This window comes from Callorhinus ursinus, unplaced genomic scaffold (genome assembly GCF_003265705.2).
Source record: "Callorhinus ursinus isolate GAN/ISIS: 27379988/994484 unplaced genomic scaffold, GSC_fseal_2.0 scaffold10, whole genome shotgun sequence".
Lineage (NCBI taxonomy): Eukaryota > Metazoa > Chordata > Mammalia > Carnivora > Otariidae > Callorhinus > Callorhinus ursinus.
In genome coordinates this window covers 88529730-88551520 of record NW_027397072.1, presented here as the reverse complement: position 1 = coordinate 88551520, position 21791 = coordinate 88529730, and the positions used below count along the sequence as shown (strand labels likewise).

At 45.5% G+C, this 21791-nt stretch overlaps 1 protein-coding gene across 3 annotated transcripts in view; it reads right to left on the bottom strand.

The window, feature by feature from the left end:
- The window catches only part of SH3RF3 (SH3 domain containing ring finger 3), a 361498-nt gene that overhangs the window by 134153 nt on the left and 205554 nt on the right, over positions 1–21791 (bottom strand). For all 3 annotated transcript variants that reach the window (XM_025869126.2, XM_073897932.1, XM_073897934.1), the window contains exons 2-3: positions 21216–21491; positions 3572–3667 (exon numbers count right to left, since the gene is read on the bottom strand). In XM_025869126.2, the coding sequence (XP_025724911.1) occupies positions 3572–3667; positions 21216–21491 (372 nt within the window). The remainder of the gene's footprint in view (positions 1–3571; positions 3668–21215; positions 21492–21791) is intronic.

The window sequence follows — 21791 nt, the reverse complement described above, 5'->3', positions numbered from 1 at the left end:
CGGGGCCGCAGCAACGCCGACTGTTCTCTGTCCCGGGTGGACACCAGCGAGGCCACCCTGCCCAGCAGTCACCAGACAGAGAGGCGGGGTCAGCAACACGTGCCATGGGCCCAGTGTGGGGATGGCTGCTCCATGCCGATTGTTCACGAAACCAACCAGGAGAAAAGAACAAGGAGGTAGGTTGAAGACCCAGGGCCAGTGGCTGGGGAAGCCGAGAGAGCCTTTCCACCTGGAAAGGTGGGGAGGTCCGAGGCAGGGAAGGAAGGCACGCAGGAGGCAGCGGCGAGGACTTGAGGGTGAAGGAGCCCGTGGCAGAGTCAGTGCCTGAGAGCAGCCGGCCCAGGTCGCCAACGGGGGTACCGGGGCAGCCAAGCCCCTGGGCACTGCAGGGAGCGTGGATGAGAGGGTTATTTCTGCAGGACACCAGGAGTATAGATATTTCCGGAGACCGGGGCCCCCTTTTCAGCAGACGGGCCGCCGGTAGCTCCAGGCCAGGCCGGCTCCATCCTGGCTTTACACCATCTCTCCCACCGGGCCTGCTCGGCAAGACCGGGGTGAAGAGACAGCCCTGCTTAGGAGAGGACCGTAGAATCTGCAGAGCCAAAGTTCTTGTTCACTTCTTACAGAACCTCCCGGGTCAGGCACAGGGCAGGAACTGCCTCAATGGGAAGCTTGGGTTCCAACTCCGCAGAAGACCCGAGCTCCAAGCCCTGGTCTCTCAAAGGCCTGCTCTGCCTCCTGGAGGGAAGACAGCCTGAACTCTGCAACCCCCGGAATCCATCCCTATGGCTACAAGGGGGCCAGAGCCACTCAAGTACCTCAAAAAGGAACTGATAGAGAAACAGTGAAACGGTCCCAGGAAATACCCATTTGGGGCTTCTTGTCTTCAGTGGTTGCTGAGTGAGAAGCCAGGAGTCCGTTTCAGAGCGGGTCAGGGGTGCTGTGGCAGGGCCGTGGTGTGGGGCCAGCACTACACGGGCCACGGCCCTGCCCAGGAAGGAGTGGGTCCAGAGGAGCAAGGCCCCTGCCCACGGCTGCTTTTGGCCCTGCTCTGCCATTGCCCCTGGGAGGAGAGCAGAGCACCCCTGAGCCTCGGGGCCCTCAGGGCATCCTCTCTGAGGAAACACACAAAGGGGTAAGGAAGCCATGTTCAGAGCAGAGGCAGGACTGTCACTGAGGTATAGGGCATGGAGGGCTTCTGGGCCAGAAGGAGGAAGGAGCCTGCCTAGATGTCCTCGAGGGAGAAGTGTTTGAAAGCATGTCTCTGGTGGCTGAGCACTCAGGCCCCGGGAAGGCACAGACAGGCCCATTTGCCCTTTGAGTGTGTCTGTGCAACTGAGGAGAGTCCTCAGAGAGCCCAGCTGATTGGTTTCCCAGCCCTGAGCCCAAGCCCTCAGCCTCCATGATGATGCCTGAGCCCTTCTGGAGGGCGGGTAGCTGATGGGTCTGACCTGGCCGTCCCCAAGTGGTGCCCGTGTGACCTGCCTTGGCGTTCCTTTCATCTTAGCTTCTTAAACTGCACTTTCAAGTGCACAAATGTTAACTGCACACCATTTTACAGCCGCACACAACTGTGTAAGGCACTCCCGAGATTAAGATATCAAACACCTCGGCCTCCCAGAGTCCTCCCTCTTGCTGCTTCCCGTCAATCTCCCTGCAGAGGCCCTGTGCTCTGCTTTCTGTCACCCTGGAGTAGTTCTGCCTGCCTTTGAACTTCCTAAAAGCGAAAATCGTACATACTCTTTTGTGTATGGCTTCTTTCAAAAGATTTGTCTGTGATATTCGGCTACGCTTTTAAATGTGGCAATCTTTTGCTCGTTTTCTCTGCTGGATAGTATTCCACTGTATGGACATACCATCCTTTATCCATTCCACCGCTGATGCAGTGTTTCTAGTTTGGGGCCATCATAAGAAAGTTTCTGTAAGCATTTCTGCATATGTGTTTGAGTATACTCGTATGTCTGCCTAGGAAAAAAAAGTTCCCCTGGCTACAAATGTCTGGGAAGGCAGATTTTTCACTTCTAGACTGCATGGTAAGTGTTACTCATGCATCAGGTTCTTCGATCTTAAGCAGCAGGATGAAGAACACACCCCTGGAAATTGGAACAAATGCACAAGTGGAAGCTTACAAGGTGTTTGGGGAATGTTGACTCCTACAAGGTGCTAGAGAGGGGGGTGTGTGTGTGCGAACTTTGTGTGTGAGAGTGTATGTCAGTGTGTGTATGAGTCCATACAGATTTGCGTGTGTGACTCTGTGTGAGCTCTATGTGTGTGTATGTGTGTGGACTTAAGAGTTATTGTGTGAGAGGGTCTCAGAATCTCCTGGGCAGTTTATCCAGAATTACTGTGAGAGAACCACTGGCCTGGAGCATTTAGGGAAAGGAGAGGAAATGATCAGAGATGAGACTAGAAAAACAGATGAGGGTCAAACTGCAAAGAGTGGTGAATGTCTTACTATAGCATTTGGATTTTATCCTGCGGTGACAGGAATCACCAGATGTGTTTAACAAATACCTAGTGGCACCATACACCATGCGGAAGGTGTGGCAAAGCCGGCTGCGTCACCTACCAGCACGTGGAACCCTGCACCAAGCTGAGTGAAGTACGGTCTGCTAGTGGGAGGTACTGGAGGGCAGGGCAGTGAAAGGCTAAGTCTACAGCAAACAGCCTGTGTTTATGTTCCAGCTCTGCCATTTATCAGCCAGGGGACCTTTCCATGCCTCTATTTGTTCATCTCTAAGGTGGGGACATTCCTGGCTTTCTTATGTCAGCGTTGTTGAGAAAATTAAATGAGCAAGTACTTGAAAGTGTTGGCACATAGTGAGCATGCAGTAAGCGTTAGCTGAAACGATCCGTATGGATAAATGCAGGGATTAATAGATGAAGCGTGTGTTGGCTCATAGGTGTACACATGGGACTTGTACTGACAAATGGCACATGCACACACAGTGGGCAAACAGTCCTGCACACAAACAGCCCACAGTGGACAGGGGTTTACAGGTCAAACATTCAAAGATGCTCCCAGCTCAGCCACTGCCCATAACTTACTGGAAACCGAGTGCTCCTTAGTTACAGAAAGGGACAGGAAATGACTAGATCCTTAATCATCCTTGCTTTAGGGACTTGCAGTTGGATGAGTTGCCCGGTTACCAAAGTCCTAGGAGGACTGCAAAAGGCCCGCTAGAGTCAGCGTCCTTCAGCTCTGTTTGCAGGGACACAGGGAAGGCTGCCTTCTCTGGGGCTGGGGAGACAAGAGCAGCGGTACCTAGGAGAGTCTGGGGAAAGTGGGCGCCAGCACAGGATTTCCATGAGAAGTGAGGAAAACCTGCATCTGAGCCCTCCTTCACTGCCCATACAGTAAGGTGGTCTACAGCCAGGCCTGGGACAGACAATTTGAGGAGCTGCGACAATTCTCACAGCATAGCAGTCTGAACAAAAACCCAACACAATCCCCATCTTCCCCTCTTGGAAAAGGGGCTCCCAGGCCAGGAGCCCAGCCCTGCCCCCTACCCCACCTGGTGAAACAGTCAGCAGGGTGGGAGAGGAAGCATGTCTGAGAGCGTGATCTTACCTCCACATATAGCAAGGGGAAAATCCCAATCTTGTCTCCCAGCATGCCTTCTGCCCAGTTGTCATCCACTCTTCTGATGACGGTCAGGATCTCGTCCTGGGGTTGCCGCAGCCCATCATGTACACAGGCACGTGGACATGCAACAAAACACACAACAAAAACAGACCAATCAGTACTGCAGGGGCTAAGAAAAGATCCTAAGCAATGATGCAGAGAATGGTTTATTATCCATTTGGGGATCTGACAAACAAAAACAACCCGCCCTTACATCTTCACCCATGGTCTCCCTCTTTCTCTCCTATATATTGATCATAGCTGCAAAAATCCTCAAATAGAAAAGTGTGGTAATTTACAATATGGCTAGTACTTTAAAATTCATGTTCCTATTATTTATTTACTGAAATAAAATTATTTTGAATAAAAATAAACTCAGCAAGTATAAAGCTTTTGAAGTTTCTGGCTCCATCCACAAACAAAAAATGACCCAATCCAATTCCATTTATTTAGAGTTGTGGGTACAAAAAGCTTTGGATAACCCTCTTAAATTCTTTGGCAATACAGACAATGCCAAGTATAGATGCACAAAGTGGAAACAGATGGAAGGAGAAAGGAAGAGGCATGAAGCACAGAGGAAGAGAAGCTTTCCGGGGAGACTGGCAGCCTGGCAGTTGTGAGAAAGGAAATGCCCGGGATGCCTTCTCAGGTGCCAGGAGTGCAGGGACACATGACAGAGTGTGCAGAGAGGAGGGTGGGAGAGAGAAAGCACTAAGCAGGGATGGAGAGCAAAAGGGGGAACCCACCAGGGAAGGGGACTGAGGAAGAGAGACAACACAGGCAGCAGCAAGTGTCCAGACGGCCAGACAGGGATGCCACAGGCAAAATGGCACCTACACCAGGGCTCTGTGGTAGGCCTCTGTTCCCTCTCCAATATCCATCCTCCTCTCGGTGTGCAGGGTGTATAATGGAACCCCCGCATGGACTGTCTGCCAAACCACTGCCACCCCTGCCCCACCAGATCAAAACCTCCCTGTCACTTGTCCCTCAACAACCTGCTAGGGAGCCACCTAGCCCATCTGGGACTTGTGCTAAGGAGATGATGGCCAGCCTAATGGGGTAACCCCTACTGGATTTGAAGGTACCATCTGAGTCTTCAATACTTTAGTGTGAAGCAATGAGTTTTCCAATGAGGAGCTGAGTCCTCCAATGAGTCTTCAATACTTTAATGTGAAGCAATAATATGGGACTTGTAGGCCTCTCTAAGGTCAGAGGCACATTTTAGGCCAGCACATTTCATGAAATTATCAGAAAAGCTGGCTTCCCTGTGAGCTAAGGGACCACACAGTTTTGGGGTGTTTGTCTGGATCAAGATAGAGTCATCTAATGGGAATGGGATATGCCTTTCACAGAACAGAGATAGGGAAAAGCAAGGATGAGTGTCTGCCAGGGGAAGCTCCCCATGGTCTATTCCAAACCTCTCTTCACCTAGGGGGACAGATTAAAGTCTAGGAGCAATCAGACCCCTCATCCCCAACCTCCCAACTTTAAAAGATTCCAAATAACAAAATGATCTGTGATTTTAGAATATTTCTTCTCTCAATTGATACAAGCCAGAAAAATACAATAGACACTACAAGTGGATCATATCATTTCAGAAGTTATAGGGTAGTCGATTCTCAGGCTACAGAATGATATTTGTAAGGGTTCCCCATTCTAACTCAGCCATTAGAATGTATGGGCTTTTCTGGTAATCACTGGGCAAAGTGGCCAACTGGCTTGAGGAGAGATGTACAGAAAATGCCCCTGAACTCTCATGCCTTGCTCACCTCACAGTCTACAACTTATAAGAGTCCTGGGCCTGTGAATGAACTCAACTCAGACTCAGCCAGAGGGAGCCACCTAGGACTTTGCTGATCAAGCAAAGGGAAAGGTAACTGAAGGCTTCCTACATGTCAGAGTTTTTGCAACAATAAAATAGCACACACACAAAAAAGACATTTAATTTTGTAAAATTCAAAAGAAGAAAATACCAGGTTAATTTTGGTTAAAAAATAGAAAATACCATATTATTCACACCATTACTTAGGACTGGTCTAGAAATTAGAGCCAAAGAAATAAAAGAATATAAAACAGAAAGCATTAATATTGGAAAGAAGATATAAAATTTTTTTACCTAGAAAAAACAGTATCAACTAAAAATTAGAATAAATTTGAGAAATACTGCAAATTTTAAAATACATACATAAAAATCATTAGTTTACTCATATACCAGCAATAATAAGTAAGAAAATGTGATTAAAATTGGCTATTAAAAAAAGTTCTCTAATACACGGTATATGCCAAAATTAATTACATAAATATTAAAAATTTAAATGTTAGGAAAAAACCTTGAATGCCCAAGAAGAAAATATGAATAGATGTTTAATCTTGAGCTGGGGAAGGTCTTTTGAAGTATGATAACAATGATTTGGCTACACAAAAATGTAATTCTCTATGATAAAAATAGCAAAAAACAAAACAAAAAGGCAAAAACCTAGGAAAATACTTGGAGGATATATGACAAAGATTTAATATCCATACTATATAAAGACTTAAAGATACAATAGAAGAAAAAGACAAATGCCTTAAAAAGAAAAATAGGCTAAGGGCAAAAATGAGACAATTCACAAAAAGGAAGAAAAGTAAATTGCCATTCAACATATTTTTAAAAGTTATAACTCACAAATAAAACGAATACAATTATAAGCAAGAAGAGTCCTCTTTTTCTTCTATGTTCTATTTTGCCTATCAAATTAGCAAAGAAGAACATAAAGCCAACTCAGTTTTGGTCAGCATGCAAGGAATAGGCACGTCATCATTTTTGGTGGAGACAGAAATTTATAGCAGGCAGTTTGTCAATTTCTATCAAAGATCAAAGGCTGCATACCCACTGATCTAACAACAGCCCTTCTAGAGACTCTACACTAGGAAAATCAAAGATGTGCAAAAAGATTTAGCTCTGAGAATGTTCATTACAGTGTTGTTCAATTAGATAGAAATTAAAGACAAATGCACAGCAAAAGAGATTTGGTTAACTAAATTATGGTACTGTCCACCAATACTATTCCCAACTCCAGCCCTAGCCATCCTGTAACTACCTAAGGAGGAAAGGGGAAAATGGAGACACACATGTGGACTTCACAGTCTAGTGGTACAGGCTCCTTAAAAGACTGAGACCCAGTAATCGGACCATAGGACTATGCAGTGCTCCCCCTCTCCCCAAACACCACCACCACATTACTAAAGACCAATCTACAGCAGTTCTTTTTACCTGGTACATCATGTCTGTCTATCAAAAAACAAAAACAAAAACAAAAACAAAAAACAACTATTAGACATAGTAAAAGGCAAAACAAAACAAAACCCAAAAATACAGTTTGAAGAGATAGAGCAAGCATCAGAACCAAACTCAGATACAGCAGGGATACTGGAACTATCAGATGGGGAATTCTAAAACAAGTATGATTAATATGCTAAGGGCTCTAATGGATTAAGTGGACAGCATGCAAGAACAGATGGGCAATGTAAGTAGAGAGATAGAAAGTCTGAGAAAGAACCAAAAAATCATGTTAGAGATCAAAAACACCATCACAGAAATGAAAAATCTTTAGACAGGCAAATTAGTACTCTGAACATGGCCAAGGAAAGAATCTTTGACCTTAAGGTCATCTCAATAGAAACCTCCAAAACTGAAAGGCAAAGAGAAAAAAGACGGGGGGGGGGGGGAAAGAACAGGATATTCATGGACTGTGAGACAACTACAAAAAGTATAACGTATATATAATGGGAATATCAGAAGGAGAAGGAAGAAAGGGGGAAAGGAAGGAAGAAAGGAAGGAAGGAAGGAGGGAAAGAAATATTTGACACAATAACGACTGAGAATTTCTCCAAATTAATGTCAGACACCAAACCATAGATCCAGGAAGTTCAGAGAACACCAACTACGATAAATGCCAAAAAAACCTAACAAAGTACTGAAAATCAAAGATAAAAAAAAATACTGAGAGAGGCCACAGGGGAAAAATATCATATTTATAGATGATCAAAAATAAGAATCACACCTTACTTCTCTAAAACCATGCAAACAAGAAGAGAGTAGAGTGAAATATACAAAGTGTTGAGAGAAGAAAACCCACCAGCCTAGAATTATGTACACTGAAAAATTATCCTTTGATAGTGAGGGAGAAATAAGGACTTTCTCAGACAAACAAAAATTAAGAGAGTTTGTTGCCAGTAGACCTGCCTTGTAAGAAATACTAAAAGAAGTTCTTTAGAGAAGAAAAGTATGTAGGTCAAAAACTTGAATCTACATAAAGAAAAGAACATTGGAGAAGGAATAAGTGAAGATAAAATAAAACTTTTATTTTTCTTATTCTTTGTTCAAAATTAAAGTAGCAACAATGTATTTGATTATATATGCTATGTACATATATTATATATCATGTCTATACTTAGGTATAAGTGAAATGAATGACAGAATGATATAAGGGACTGAAGAAAAGAGTTAGGATTATTTTATTACTATAAAGTATTTGTACTACCTGTGAAATAGTACAGTGTTTTTTGAAATGAACATTATTAATTGCAAATGTATATTGCAAACCCTAGGGCAACTATTAAAAAAAATTTTTTAAGGTACAATTGATATGTTAAGAAAGGAGAGAAAATAGAATCACATAAATTGTTCAATTAAAACCACAGAAAGAAAAAAAGAGAGAGAGAGAGAAGAAAACAAAAACAGAAATGAAAATCAAGGGCAACAAATAGAAAACAGAAATAAATATGGTAAATATTAATTAAAAATATCAAATAATCACTCTGAATGTCAATGGTCTATATTCACAAATTGAAAGACAAAGATTGTCATAGTGGATCAAAAAGTAAGACCCAACTATGTTGTCTACAATAAACCCACTTGATTTTTTTTTTATTATGTTCAATCAGCCAACTTTTTGATGTAGTGTTCAACGATTCATTAGTTGCGTATAACACCCAGTGCTCATCACCACACGTGCCCTCCTTAATACCCATCACCCGGTTACCCCATCCCCCCACCCCTCTCCCTTCTGTAACCCTCAGTTTGATTCCCAGAGTCCAGAGTCTTTCATGGTTTGTCTCCCTCTCTTATTTCTTCCCATTCAGTTTTCCCTCCCTTTCCCTGTGGTCCTCCACACTATTCCTTATGTTCCACATATGAGTGAAACCATATGATAATTGTGTTTCTCTGTTTGACTTATTTCATTTAGCATAATCCCCTCCAGTTCCATCCATGTTGATGCAAATGGTGGGTATTCATCCTTTCTGATGGCTGAGTAATATTCCATTGTATATATGAACCACATCTTCTTTATCCATTCATCTGTTGAAGGGCATCTCGGCTCCTTCCACAGTTTGGCTATTGTGGACATTGCTGCTATGAACATTGGGGTGCATGTGGCCCTTCTTTTCACTACATCTGTATCTTTGGGGTAAATACCCAGTAGTGCAATTGCTGGGTCATAGGGTAGCTCTGTTTTTAATTTCTTGAGGCATCTCCAGACTATTTTTCAGAGTGGATATACCAGTTTGCATTCCCACCAACAGTGTAAGAGGGTTCCCCTTTCTCCACACCCTCAAAAACGCATTTTATTTATTTATTTTATTGTTATTATTTTAAAAGATTTTATTTATTTATTTGACCGAGAGAGACACAGCGAGAGAGGGAACACAAGCAGGGGGAGAGGGAGAAGCAGGCTTCCCGCCGATCAGGGAGCCCAATGCGGGGCTTGATCCCAGGACCCTGGGATCATGACCTGAGCCAAAGGCAGATACCTAATGACTGAGCCACCCAGGTGCCCAAAAAACCCATTTTAAATATAAAGATACATGTGAATTTAAAGTAAATGTATGGAAAAAGATATACCATGATAACACTAATCAAAAGAAAGTGGGAATAGCTACATTAATTTTGAACAAAGCAGAATTCAGAGCAAGGAATATTGTTGGGGATTACATAATGATAAAGGAGTCTATTTCCCAAGAAGATATAACAATCCTTAATGAATATGCATTTAAGAACAGAGAATCAAAATATATTAGGCAAGACTTACATAACTGCAAGGAGAAATAGATATATCCGCTATTATAGTTGAAGACTTCAACGTTGTTCTATCAAAAATGGACCAATCCAGCAGGCAGAAAATCAGTAAAGACATAGCTGAAGGCAACAACACCTATCAATCAACTGAATATAACAGTCATCAATAAACTACTCCATCTAAGAACAGTAAAATGTACATTCTTCTCAAATTCACATGGAACATTCACCAATATAGATCACACTTGGGGCCATAAAACAGACCTTAACAAAGTTAAAAGAATAGAAACCATACAATGTCTGTTCTCAGACCACAGTGGAATTAAACTAGAAATCAATAACAGAAGGGTAACGGGAAAATTACAAAATACCTGGGAATTAAACAATACAATGCTAAGTAACAGTTGATTCAAAGAAAAAAACATCAGGAGAAATTTTAAAAATATTTTAAAACAAATGAAAATGAAAACACAACATCAAAATTTGTGGGCTGAGGGAAATTTATAACATTGAATTCATACATCAAAAAAGAGAAACATACATCAATAATCTAAGTTTCCACCTTAGAAATCTAGAAAAAGAAGAGCAAATTAAATCCAAAGTAAGCAGAAAAAAAAGAAATAACAGAACTTAGAACAGAAATCAGTGAAATTAAAAACAGGAAATCAACAAAGAAAATCAACAAAACCAAGAGCTGGTTGTTTGAAAAGATCAATAAAATTGATAAGCCTCTACTCAGGCTAAGAAAAAAAGAGAGGGGACACAAATTACTAATATCAATCATGAAAGAGAGAACATTACTACAGATCCTAGACATTAAAAGGATAATAAAGGAATATTATGAACAATTCCATGCCCACAAATTTGATAACCTAAATGAAATGGACCTTTAATGATGTAATCTGCCAAGATTCAATAAAAAATAGATGATCTGAATAAGCTTATATCTATTAAAGAAATTGAATCAATAATTAATAAATTTCCAAAACAGAAAGGACCAGACCTAGATGAGTTCACTAGTGAATTCTCCCAAACATTTAAAGAAGAAATTATACCAAATTATCTAACAATTACTTCCAGAAAGTAGAAGGAAAGGGGTGATTTCCTAACTCATTTTATGAAACTACCCTTACACTAATACTGAAACCAGACAGAGACACAGCAGGCAAAGAAAACTACAGACCAATATTTCTCATAAGCATAGATGCAAAAATCCTCAATAAAATACTAGTAAATTGAATACAAAAAGTATAAAAAGAATTATGCAGCATGACCAACTGGGATTTATCCTAGGTATGCAAGGCTGGTTCAACATTCAAAAATCAATTAATATAATTCATCACATCAACAAGCTAAAGAAGAAAAATCACATCCTCATATCAATAGATGAAGAAAAAGCATCTGACAAGATCAAACACTGACTCATGATGTAAAAAAAAAAGCTCTTAGCAAGTTAGGAAGAGAGTGAAACTTCCTCAACTTATGAAGAACATTTACAAAAAACCTATAGCTAACAGCATAATGGTGAGAAACAAGAAGCTTTCCCACAAAGTTCAGGAATAAGGCAAAGATGTCCCCCTCACCACAGCCTTTCAACATCATAGTGGAAATCTTATCTAATGCAGTAAGACAAGAAAAGGAAATAAAGGGCATACAAATTGGGAAGAAGAAATAAAGCTGTCTTAGTTTGCAGATGACATAATTGTCTAAGGAGAAAATCTAAAAAAATCAACAAAAAAACTCCTGGAACTAATAAGCAATTATAGCAAGGCTGCAGGATATAAGACTAATATACAAAAGTTAAACACTTTATATACTATCAATGAAGAAGTAGAATTTGACATTTATAGCAGCTTATTCATAACCCTAACGCTCGGAAGCAGTATAGTTATGTCCTTCAGTAGGTGAATGGATAAATAAACTGATACATAAAAACAATAAAGTATGATCTAGTGCTAAAAAGAAATGAGCTATCAAGCCATGAAAAGACATGGAGGAAACATAAATGGATATTACTAAGTAAAAGAAGCCAATCTGAAAAGGTTACATATTATATTATTCGAACTATGTGGCATTGTGGAAAAGGCAAAACTATGGAGACAGTAAAAAGATCAATGGTTGTCAAGGGCTGGGAAGTAGGGAGGAAAGGGATGAATAGGTGGAGCACAGAAGATTTTTAGGGTAGTGAAAATACTCTCTACGATACCATAATGGTAGACAAATGTCATTATAAATTTGTCCAAACCCACAGAATATACAACCCCAAGAGTGAACTCTAATGTAAACTACACACTTTGAGTGATTATGATGTGTCATTGTAGGTTCATTAATGGTAACACATATATACCTCTCTGGTGAGGGGTGCTGATGCTGGGGGAAGCAGTGCCCATATGCAGCTAGGTTACATGAGAAATCTCTGTACCTTCTGCTCAATTCAGGAATGAAACAAAAATTGCTCTATAAATTAAGTATTTTTTTGAAAGGTAATTAGCACCATAGAGTGATGAACACAAACCAACTATAGCATGCTACAACCATGTAGACATAGCTCACAAATGTAATGGCGAAAGAAAGCAAAACTGGACACAAAAACATACATGTATGGTCCATGTATTTGAAGTTGAAGAACAGACACAAATCACCTATGGTGTTAGGGACATGGGAAGAGGGAAAGGTGGAATGACTGGGATGCTAGTATCTCACCATCTCTCCACTGGGTAGAGAGTATAAGGATATTTTTTCCAATCATTATGTTGTATAATTTTGATTAGGGGACTTGATGGTATATTATGGTTTACTTAGATTAAAACGTTTTTTTTTTTTTTGAGGTAATAGTCCATCCAGTGTAGATAAGTCACAACATGCCTTGAGTACTGCATTTGGTCCTAACACCTCTCTAAAGAGACATCACATACTGAGGAAGCCAACCATTATGTGGACAGTCTGAAATAAGTCACAGAAAGCCAGAGAAGAAAGTGGGATCACTGAGCCTGAGACATGAGAATGCTGGGTGGGGGGCATGGATACTGTCTTCCAGCTTTGGCATCATTATGACACTGAAGAGCTGGGCTCATTCTGAGTCATCTGGGAGGGCAGGATACACACCAAGGGCTCCAAGTTACTGAGAAGCAGACACAGTTCCACATAAGGGAGAGCTATAAAAAAACGAGTGTCACCTCTTAGGCCAGGGGCTCTGTCATCACTCCAGGTGTTAAGCAGTGCCAACCTGCTCCTCATGTGGCCACCAATATGCAAGCATCCCCTAAGAGCCAGGCATGGGGAAGAAGCTATCCCTTCCCAAGAAGAGCTCAACACTTGGTGGTAGAGGTCTGTTCATAAAGAGAGGCACATCATCCAATACAATGTAAGTACAGTGAAATCCCAGCAAAATGCAATAAGTGGGGTTCAAATCCAATCCTATCAGTGTGCTACTGTGAGGCTGATGAAATGAGCAGGTGGAACCACATAGCCCCACCTGCCTATCAGATGCAAGTTCAATGTAGTCCCTGCTGTGGTTTGGTGGTACCTGGTGGCAGGTCTCTGATCTGGCCCAAATATTGACGGGGGGCAATTCTTGGTCCTATGGCTGGCTGGAGCTTCATGGCAGTGGTAGGATTTAGAACAATCCTATTTAGCTGGCATGAATTTTGTTGGGGAGACTGGGCTGGGAAAATAGTGGGTGCCGGAAGCCAATTCCTCTCTGTACACACAACAAAGTAACTAAGTTCACCTAGGAGCATTGAGAAAGTTTTCCTACAGCTCTACCTCTAACCCAAACTCACACAATGGAGACAGCCTCCGAAGAGGAACATCTGAGTGCTGGGCAATGAGAAAATTCACTCTAGCGTGTCAGAGCTACCAGCATGAGATCTGGTGTGCTCTGCAAACAGTAATAACTTCTCCTGCCACCAGTGCAGGACTAGGGAAACAATGACCCTCTTTTTGTGGCTAGATCACATCGGGTCTCTGATTCACTGTCAATATTTCAAAAAGCTGGAGCTAGTGCTTCTCAGAAGGACAAGGAAAAGGGGAAATCCCTGCTCTGTGGCCTCTTTGGAATATAGAGAATTGCTCCCTCCTTAAACATTAAATGAGCTTTCTATATGACAGTGGCAAGACTGAGCTATATGGTTCAGACCTCAGTTTTCAGTTGCTCTTTCGTAGCGAATGGTGGCCTTGCATGTCACACTCGACAAGGTGGGCTGCCAGTGGCCTCAGAACAAAGCCATGCTGAGTGGGATGCACAAGGAACCACCGAGTGCTTGGCCTCCATAGTGCTGTACTCTATGTAACGGGTCAGCAAACCTTTCTAGAAGGGGCCAGACAGCCAATATTTCAGGATTTTGAGGCTATTACTGTCTCTGTCACATATTCTTCTGTTTTAGTATGAAAGCAGCCAGAGACAACATGTAAATGAAGGCGTCTTGGTATGTGCCAATAAAACTTTATTTATACAAACGGCAGCGGGTGGATAGGATTTGACCTGCAAGCACAAGTTTATGGAGTTGCCTGATGTAGTTGAGTAAACGAAATCTAATTGGACACCACTGATAGTCAGGAGGGGCACACAAGTTTGGGGCCAATATGGCAGCATGCGAGGATTTTATGGAGGAAAGTTTTCACTTTCACTTTCAGATGCGTGGCTCAGTTTCATTCACATGTTTCATGTAAGATGCTCGTTACTCGCTGGGGGGCAGTGTAATTCCATATGCCGTTTTCCCACTTCCCTCAAATTTCCAAGCTTTGAAAATACACCAAATGCCAGTGTCATATGATAGTGGCTCTCCTTTGCATTCAGGTGGTCTCAGGGTGGCCCTAAGTGATGGTAAGTCTGGGCTATGAACATAGCATGGTTATTAAAAAAGTATATTGCTTTTCTTCTCAAGGCTCAGTGGGTAATACATTTGCAAAGGATTCAGGTATCGTGGTAGGCCTCCCATCTAAAAGGGGCCTTCAAACTGCATTTTTTTTTTTTAAGATTTATTTATTTATTTGAGAGAGAGAGAGAGAGTGCGCAGAGCAGGAGGGGCAGAGGGAGAGGAAGAGAGAAAATCTCAAGCAGACTCCCACTGAGCATGGAGCCCGATGCTGGGCTTGATCCCATGACCCAGAGATCATGACCTGAGCTGAAACCAAGAGTCAGTTGCTTAACTGACTGAGCCACCTGCGCACCCCTCAAACTGCATTTCTATTTCATTTAACTAACCTGCCCAAAGTTTGTGCATTTGTTCCTACCGGCGGAAAAGTAGATCTGCAAGCAGATGGGCTCTGTTAAGAACAGAACCTGTGGAGCAGGGCACTGAAGCTCCGCCTTCGTGGCCCGCAGGGAGGGTGGCGCATCTGTGCCCACACAGAAGCTCTCTGGATGCCACTGAAGATGACTAGCCCAGCACCCTGTCCTTCAAAACCATTTCAGAAATACAATTCAATAGATGTCACTGCTCACACATCGGGCTCAGCCTGGAAACCTTGGAGAGTTCCTTCAGCAAGTCTGGATAAACCAACCTCCGAGGGCCTACTATTTTACTCTCCTAACTGAGTGGTGTGGCAATAGCACATATAAAGCAGCTAGAAACATCCCTGAAGGGCCAGGAAGAGCAAGCAGATCCTCCTGGAGAGCCACTTGAATGTGTCCACTCCCCCTTCACCCGCACTCAAGTGGTTTCTGAGAAGCGGTGGGAAGCAGACGAGAGGGAGCCTTTCCTTTCATCCCTTCAGGGCTGGCTGCCTGCTCCGCGGGCCACGGCCGTAGCCACCTCACACTGTGGCGTGACTGGGGACCTGTGCCTGTCACTGAGCCCTTCCTGTCAGAATGCAAGCCAGCCACAGACAGAGTGCCCAAATCACCACTCCTCAGAAAGAAGGGAAATTAAAAAGGGAAAAGTTCAAAAACTCCCTCAGCCTTTCATTGCAGAAATAACACAAATCGTTCCTCTGGGCAGTTCTAGGTGAGGCTCTTAATGGAGTCATTGCTGCCATTAACCCTCTGCTGTCCTGCTGAGGACACTGGGAGCCATGGCGTTCCAGAAACCAAGACTGTCCTGTCTCGCACACCCCATCTCAATTCCAGAAGCTGTCAGAGGCTTGGAACCACTCATAGAAAGGAACGCTGCAGGAGAGAGAGGCAGGTCTCTGGGGGTCTCGCCTGCAGCCACAGGGTGGGTCCAGGTGTAAGTGGAGAGGCCAGAGGTCAGATGTCACACCCTCCTCAGCGCTTGCAGATCTCCCCACTGCACACACACATCCCACATGCCTGCACACACACACACACACACACACACACACACACATACACCACAGGCACACACACCACATACAAGCTCACACCACACCAGGTACCACATTCACACACACCACACTCACACATACCACATGTACACACACATACACACACCGTACTCACACACCACACCACACACATACCACACACACACATCATACACACACCACACTCACACACCCCACACGCATGCACACACACTGCATACATGCGCGCGCACACTACATACCAACTCACACCATACCACATACAACACACACATACATACCACATGCACACATACCACACCACACACACACACCACAGGTACACACATACCACACTCATATATACCACATGCACACGCATACCACACTCACACACACACACCACACACACCACACACACACCACACAATACTACAAGCATACACACACCACACTTACACATACACACCATACACACACCACACTCACACATACCACTCACACACATACCACATGCACGCATACACACCATACACATACCACACCTGAACATACCATACCACACACATACCACACCACACATACACCACGGGCACACACACACCACACTCACACATACCCCAGACACACACACACCACAGACACACACACCACAGGCACACAATACACTCTCCAGTAGGACAGAGGCTCAGGTGCTGTGATGCTCCCTCTCCTGGTGTGCCCACTGTGGGCCGTGAGCACTTGAAGGTGGGACTCTTCCCACCCACTGGCCCACCTGGAACACAGTCCAGCGTTGATAAACATCTGATGAACGAATGAATGGACAAGGAGGCTGGACAAACATAAACTTACACTTCCCATAGCAAATGCAGTTGACCTCTTGCCCAGGCCAAGGCAGAGTGCCTGCACCCAGCCTCACTGACAAATATGTATTCAAAATCCTATGTGCCCTTCACTGTCCCAAGATGGGGATAGGCAGTTGGTAAATGCAGAATAGCCACACTCAGGAAGCCAGCACTCCAGCCATGAGACAGACGACTGTCATGTAAATATACACGCTACCTTCTCAGGAGGAGAAAATGGGGGTGTGGAGTGGTGGGTGGGGAGGCTCCATCACTCAGGGGTCAGGGGCTACTCTGAGGGATATGCAGACAGGTGGGGAGGGCACTCAGGCTGTGGGGAGAGCTGAAGAGGCCCTGGGGGAGCCAACAGGATGGAGGGACAGGGGCTTGGAGGCCAGTGTAGCCACAAGTGGAGTGAGCCTGGGAGGGAGGTGGGTGCGGGTGGGCAAGGACACTCCTCAGCAGCCTCCAGGCTGTCACTCTGCTCCTTGTCACCTCCTCTGTGCTCATGCTTGGGGTTTGTCACCTTAGCCAGGTGCCTCCTCCACCCAGGCCGAACAGGACTCAGAGGTGGTTGGAAGGAGGGAACCAGGAGCCAGGAGCCACAATGGTGACTGAGATTCTCTGGTAACTTCGGAGGGTAGCCTGAGTAGAGCACTGCACTGAGGCTTATCCCGCTTTGCTTCCTGAGTCTTTCCAGTCCTGAAAGCATTCCCAGTGCCCCTCAGGAAGAAGCAGAGATGACACAGCAGGCCTGGGTGCCCAGCGATGGGGACAACAGTCTTGACACAGAGGCTGAGATTTCACACCCCCTGGCAATACCCTGAGGGATTTAGCCACCAGAAATATAAGGGTCTAGCTAACTAGCCAAATTCTCATCTCTCCAAGCAGTATGTGACTTAGGAAGGGTGTTTGTTTTCCTGTGAGCATTTTGGACTAACATAAAAAGTGATAAGTATCTGACTGAACTTCATCTTTTCCTGAAGCAGGAAGAAAGCAGGTGGCCCCTGGCACCCCCTGTAGGATCTGTGTCCTGACCCTGAAGATTAGGGGGCCTGGCAAAGTGAAATGTTTCCCCAAGGTCACCTGTGGGATACCTGAGAAGTCCCTACACAAGGGCGCCTCCCCAGCAAACCCATTCCCTCTCTGTGCATGTGGAGGGCGGAAGGCATCAATGCCCCATGGGAGAGCTTGCGAGAGCGCAGCCGGCAGAGAGCTCAGGGCACTTCTTTCCTTTAGTCTTGGCATTTGCACGTGCCACGCTTTTTGGAGTGGGACGACTATGAAGCTCTAAAATATGCTTTTTATAGCTGCTTTACCAAAAGTAATTATTCATTCTCTTCTTAAATGAAGCAAGGACTTTGGTTTTAGAATGGCTCTGATTAATGCAGTTTTAACAGGACCGTTCAAAAGCCAATGCCGAAGGTAAAAAATCTTGCTTTGATCCACCTGCCTCCTGCCTTTTTAAACCCGATCAATCCCATCACCATGATGCTTTTGAAAGGTAAGTGAGCATCATCCATGGATTTTAGAGACCCCTCATCCCTTGCTGACTCCAGAGTGGAATACTTCCAAACAGCAAAGCATTCCATGCAGGCAAAATCAAGCCGGTCTGAAGGAGTGATGCCAAGCCCAGAGTCACTTGAGGTGTGATATAAACGGAGGATGTCAGATGGAACCAGTGTCCCCAGCATGGGAACAAATGAGCTGGTCAGATGCACATGGAAGGGAAATGTCAGGCAAGCGGTGTGGGCAAGAGGAAATATGAATGGAGCAGGAGAGAGGCATGATTCCTCACCCATGTCCTTCAGAGGCTTTGTTGGAAGAAATTTAGAGGTAAGAGCTGCAGAGAGAACAGGGGCTTGGTAGGGGTGCCTGTGCCCTAACCCAAGCATCTAGATGGGCAAAGGTGGGTGCTCCTAAAAAGGTTATGTGAACATGGCAGGGGATGGATGTCACAGCACAATTTTCGGTGGGAATCATGTGCACGGGTCTCTAACTCTCCACATTAATCCACAGGATTCAAGAAAAAAAAGTCCTTGAAAAAGGCCCTGAGATACACACTTCCTACCTGGCTTCCTGTGGGAACAGCCACATTCTGTAGCCAGAGACCACCCCCACAGACCTTCTTGTGCCTGGTGCCTTTGCTCCTCAATCTTAACTCACATGCCATCTCCCCAGAAGCCCTCATGACCACAGACACCTCAACAGTGATGCCCGCTCACACCCCAGACACAGTTGTGGTACCCCCAACCTAATTCCAAGTAAGAACGAGCCAACCACAGAATGAGTCTAAGAAAGCCTGAGTTCTAATTTTCCCCATGAGGACCACTTTACTGCTTCTTTTGAAATGCCAAACACAAAGGGCTATCAATGAATACTTTGGAACCCTTACTAAATGCCTACTCCAGCTCCCGGGTGACCAGGGTTGTTCTCTGAGGCTGACTCTGGAACACTTATTTCTTGACTTGCTACTGCCTTTCTCTCCCACCAGACTTGAGGCTCCGGAGGGCAGCAGGTCTGTCTTTGGCCCCTGGGTATAGCATGGTGCCCAGCAGAGTTGGAGGCTAGTACATCTTGTTGGTAAGTGGACAAATGCCTCTTTATTCTCTTGTCTGATGGGCTCTGGGCTTCACCCTGGAGTTGAATGTCCCAGGCAGAGGCTTGTAGAACACAGCAGGTTATGATGGTGGTGGGAAAGGCAGGCCTTTGCTTATGCCAGGGGAAGCTGGGCTCTCCAGCCCTCTGTGGTGGTAAGTGCAAATTGAGCTCTCCTGGTTCGAAGAGCCTCCTCCAACACAGTTCTTTGAGGATGGCGGTGTCTGTTCCTGGAGCCGGCTGAGCTCAGAGAAGCCTGGAGCCATAACAGAGTCTGTCTCCTTAGCAAGAGCCCAACCAGAACCCGAGAGGTCGAGAGGGGTCCCTGCTCTTGGTCATAAGAGATAGCACAGAGCGTCACAGGCCCCCAGGGCGTTCTTCTCTCAGAGGAGGCTCTCCAGAGTCCATTGGACAGAGAAGTGAGCAAAGTGGGGGCTCTGTCTGATATTGCATTCCAGGCAGCCTGTCACTCCAGGCCACAGACTGAGAGAGCCAGAGAGGAAGAGGGGGAAGGGGAGGGTAAGGGGGGACAGGTTTGGCTGCAGCTTCCTGGGAAACTGCATCAGCCAGATGACAATCGGAATTAGCATCAGAACACCTTGATGAAAGGAAGGAAGAAAGAGTTGAATCCGTGAATGAAAAATAGATTATTCACTGTCAGTCTGAACAATGGAACAAGACATAAATAGCAGCTATGCACAGGACATGCCAATTGTGCTCAAAAATGGTGTGCACTGTACTCCAGCAGCCCTCCAGAGAGCTCCGTAGCACAGCCAAGTTCTGCACTGAGCAGATGGGGCAGAGGGAGACTAACAATGGCCTCTCACAAGTGGGAAGGACGTGGGCTTGAAGTCAGAGATTCAGAGTTCTAGCTCTGTTATTTACAACCGTTATTTACAACGGCATGCACGTGAGGCAGGGGGTGCGGAGTGGGGAGCAGGACAGACAGGAAACAGAAGATGGAAGGCGGAAGGAGAGGCCCGAGCCACCAGCCTCCGGTAAGTGACTGTGCCTTTTGGAGCTTGGGCTCCAACAACAGGAAGACAGTTGAGATAAAGTGTGATGGGGTCGGTAAAGTTATCAAGGGCCACTGCTGTTACTGAATTGGGCAGAGGTAAGTGTTCCAGGGCCCTGACCCTGCCCAGCACTGGGAGGAGTCTGTCAGTGGAAGCAAGGAAGGAGGGACACCCACAGACAAGAATGGAGCCCGTCGGTTGTAGTTGGTGAGGGACCATCAGGGTGTACAGGGCATCACCTCAGTCCTCTCCACACTTGACAATTACGGAGGCCCGGGATGGCCAGAAACCAGGCCCCTCCGCATCTCACTGGGCAATGCTAGGACAATTCTGCCAGCAAATGCTATTTAGTCTGTCACCGGCCCAGGTCCCTCTCTGCAAGACTGACCTGGCCCTAAGCACACGTGTCTGTGCCCTCTGGTGCTCCAGAGCACAGGGCTGCAGCACGCTGGCTTCTGGGCCCTACCATCCCTTCCCTGTGAGCTGAAGGGGGCTCTGCAGCAGCCTCCTCTGATGAGCCCCCTCTCCCAGGGCCTGTCAGTCCTGGAGAGACTTCACTCCTCTGCACCTGAGTTGCCACGGAGAGACACCATGACTCACCTAGGTGACAGAGGGTTCTGCACCTGTTACCCAGCGAGTGCCCTGTCAGCTCTTGGGTGGAGCTATGTGTCGGGCTGTGTGCCATCTCCTTCCATTCAACAAAAACTCAGGAAGTAGGAATAACTGCTCTCCCCACTTACTGAGGCACAATGGGGAGGAGCTTGGGCACTCGGGAGGAGCCAGGATTCAAACGGAGGGTGGGTGACAATGTTCACAGGGGCCCCCCTTACCTTGGTGAAGGTCAGACAGTCCTTGTCCTGGTCTCTGTCCTTCATCTCGAAATCATAAAGTGCTTTGCCCTGGGGCGGGGTCTGCGGCAAGGGCCGGACGCACTGGATGTAGCTGGCGGGCAGGAAGCCATGCGTCCCGTGCAGCTCCCCATGGTACCAGTGCTCGTCCACCCTGCGCCGCAGGATGATGATGTCGCCCTTGCTGAACTTGAGGTCGCCGGGTTCTTTCCCCTCATAACTGTAGAGTGCCTTCCCATAGGGAAGCTGGGAAAGAGTCTGAAAGCAAAACATAGCACCTGGTTACTCAGCGTGGCCTTCCTGCTGCCCCGTTAGATCTGTCTGGGACGGGGGGCTCCTGTGCTGTGTGGGCACGTACAGAATGTTCCAGAGTAGTAAGTACTTCAAAAGAACAGACACCCTATGTGGGGATACTCAAGCCCATGGCCCTGCTGAGACAAAACGGTCCCCATAATGGCAGTCCCCCCTCAAATAGTGCATGTGAGAGGGGGGCCAAGCATGGTCCTGGACTGTCCACAGAAACCAACTCACTCTGCTGAAAAGGAGTCTGGAACAGAA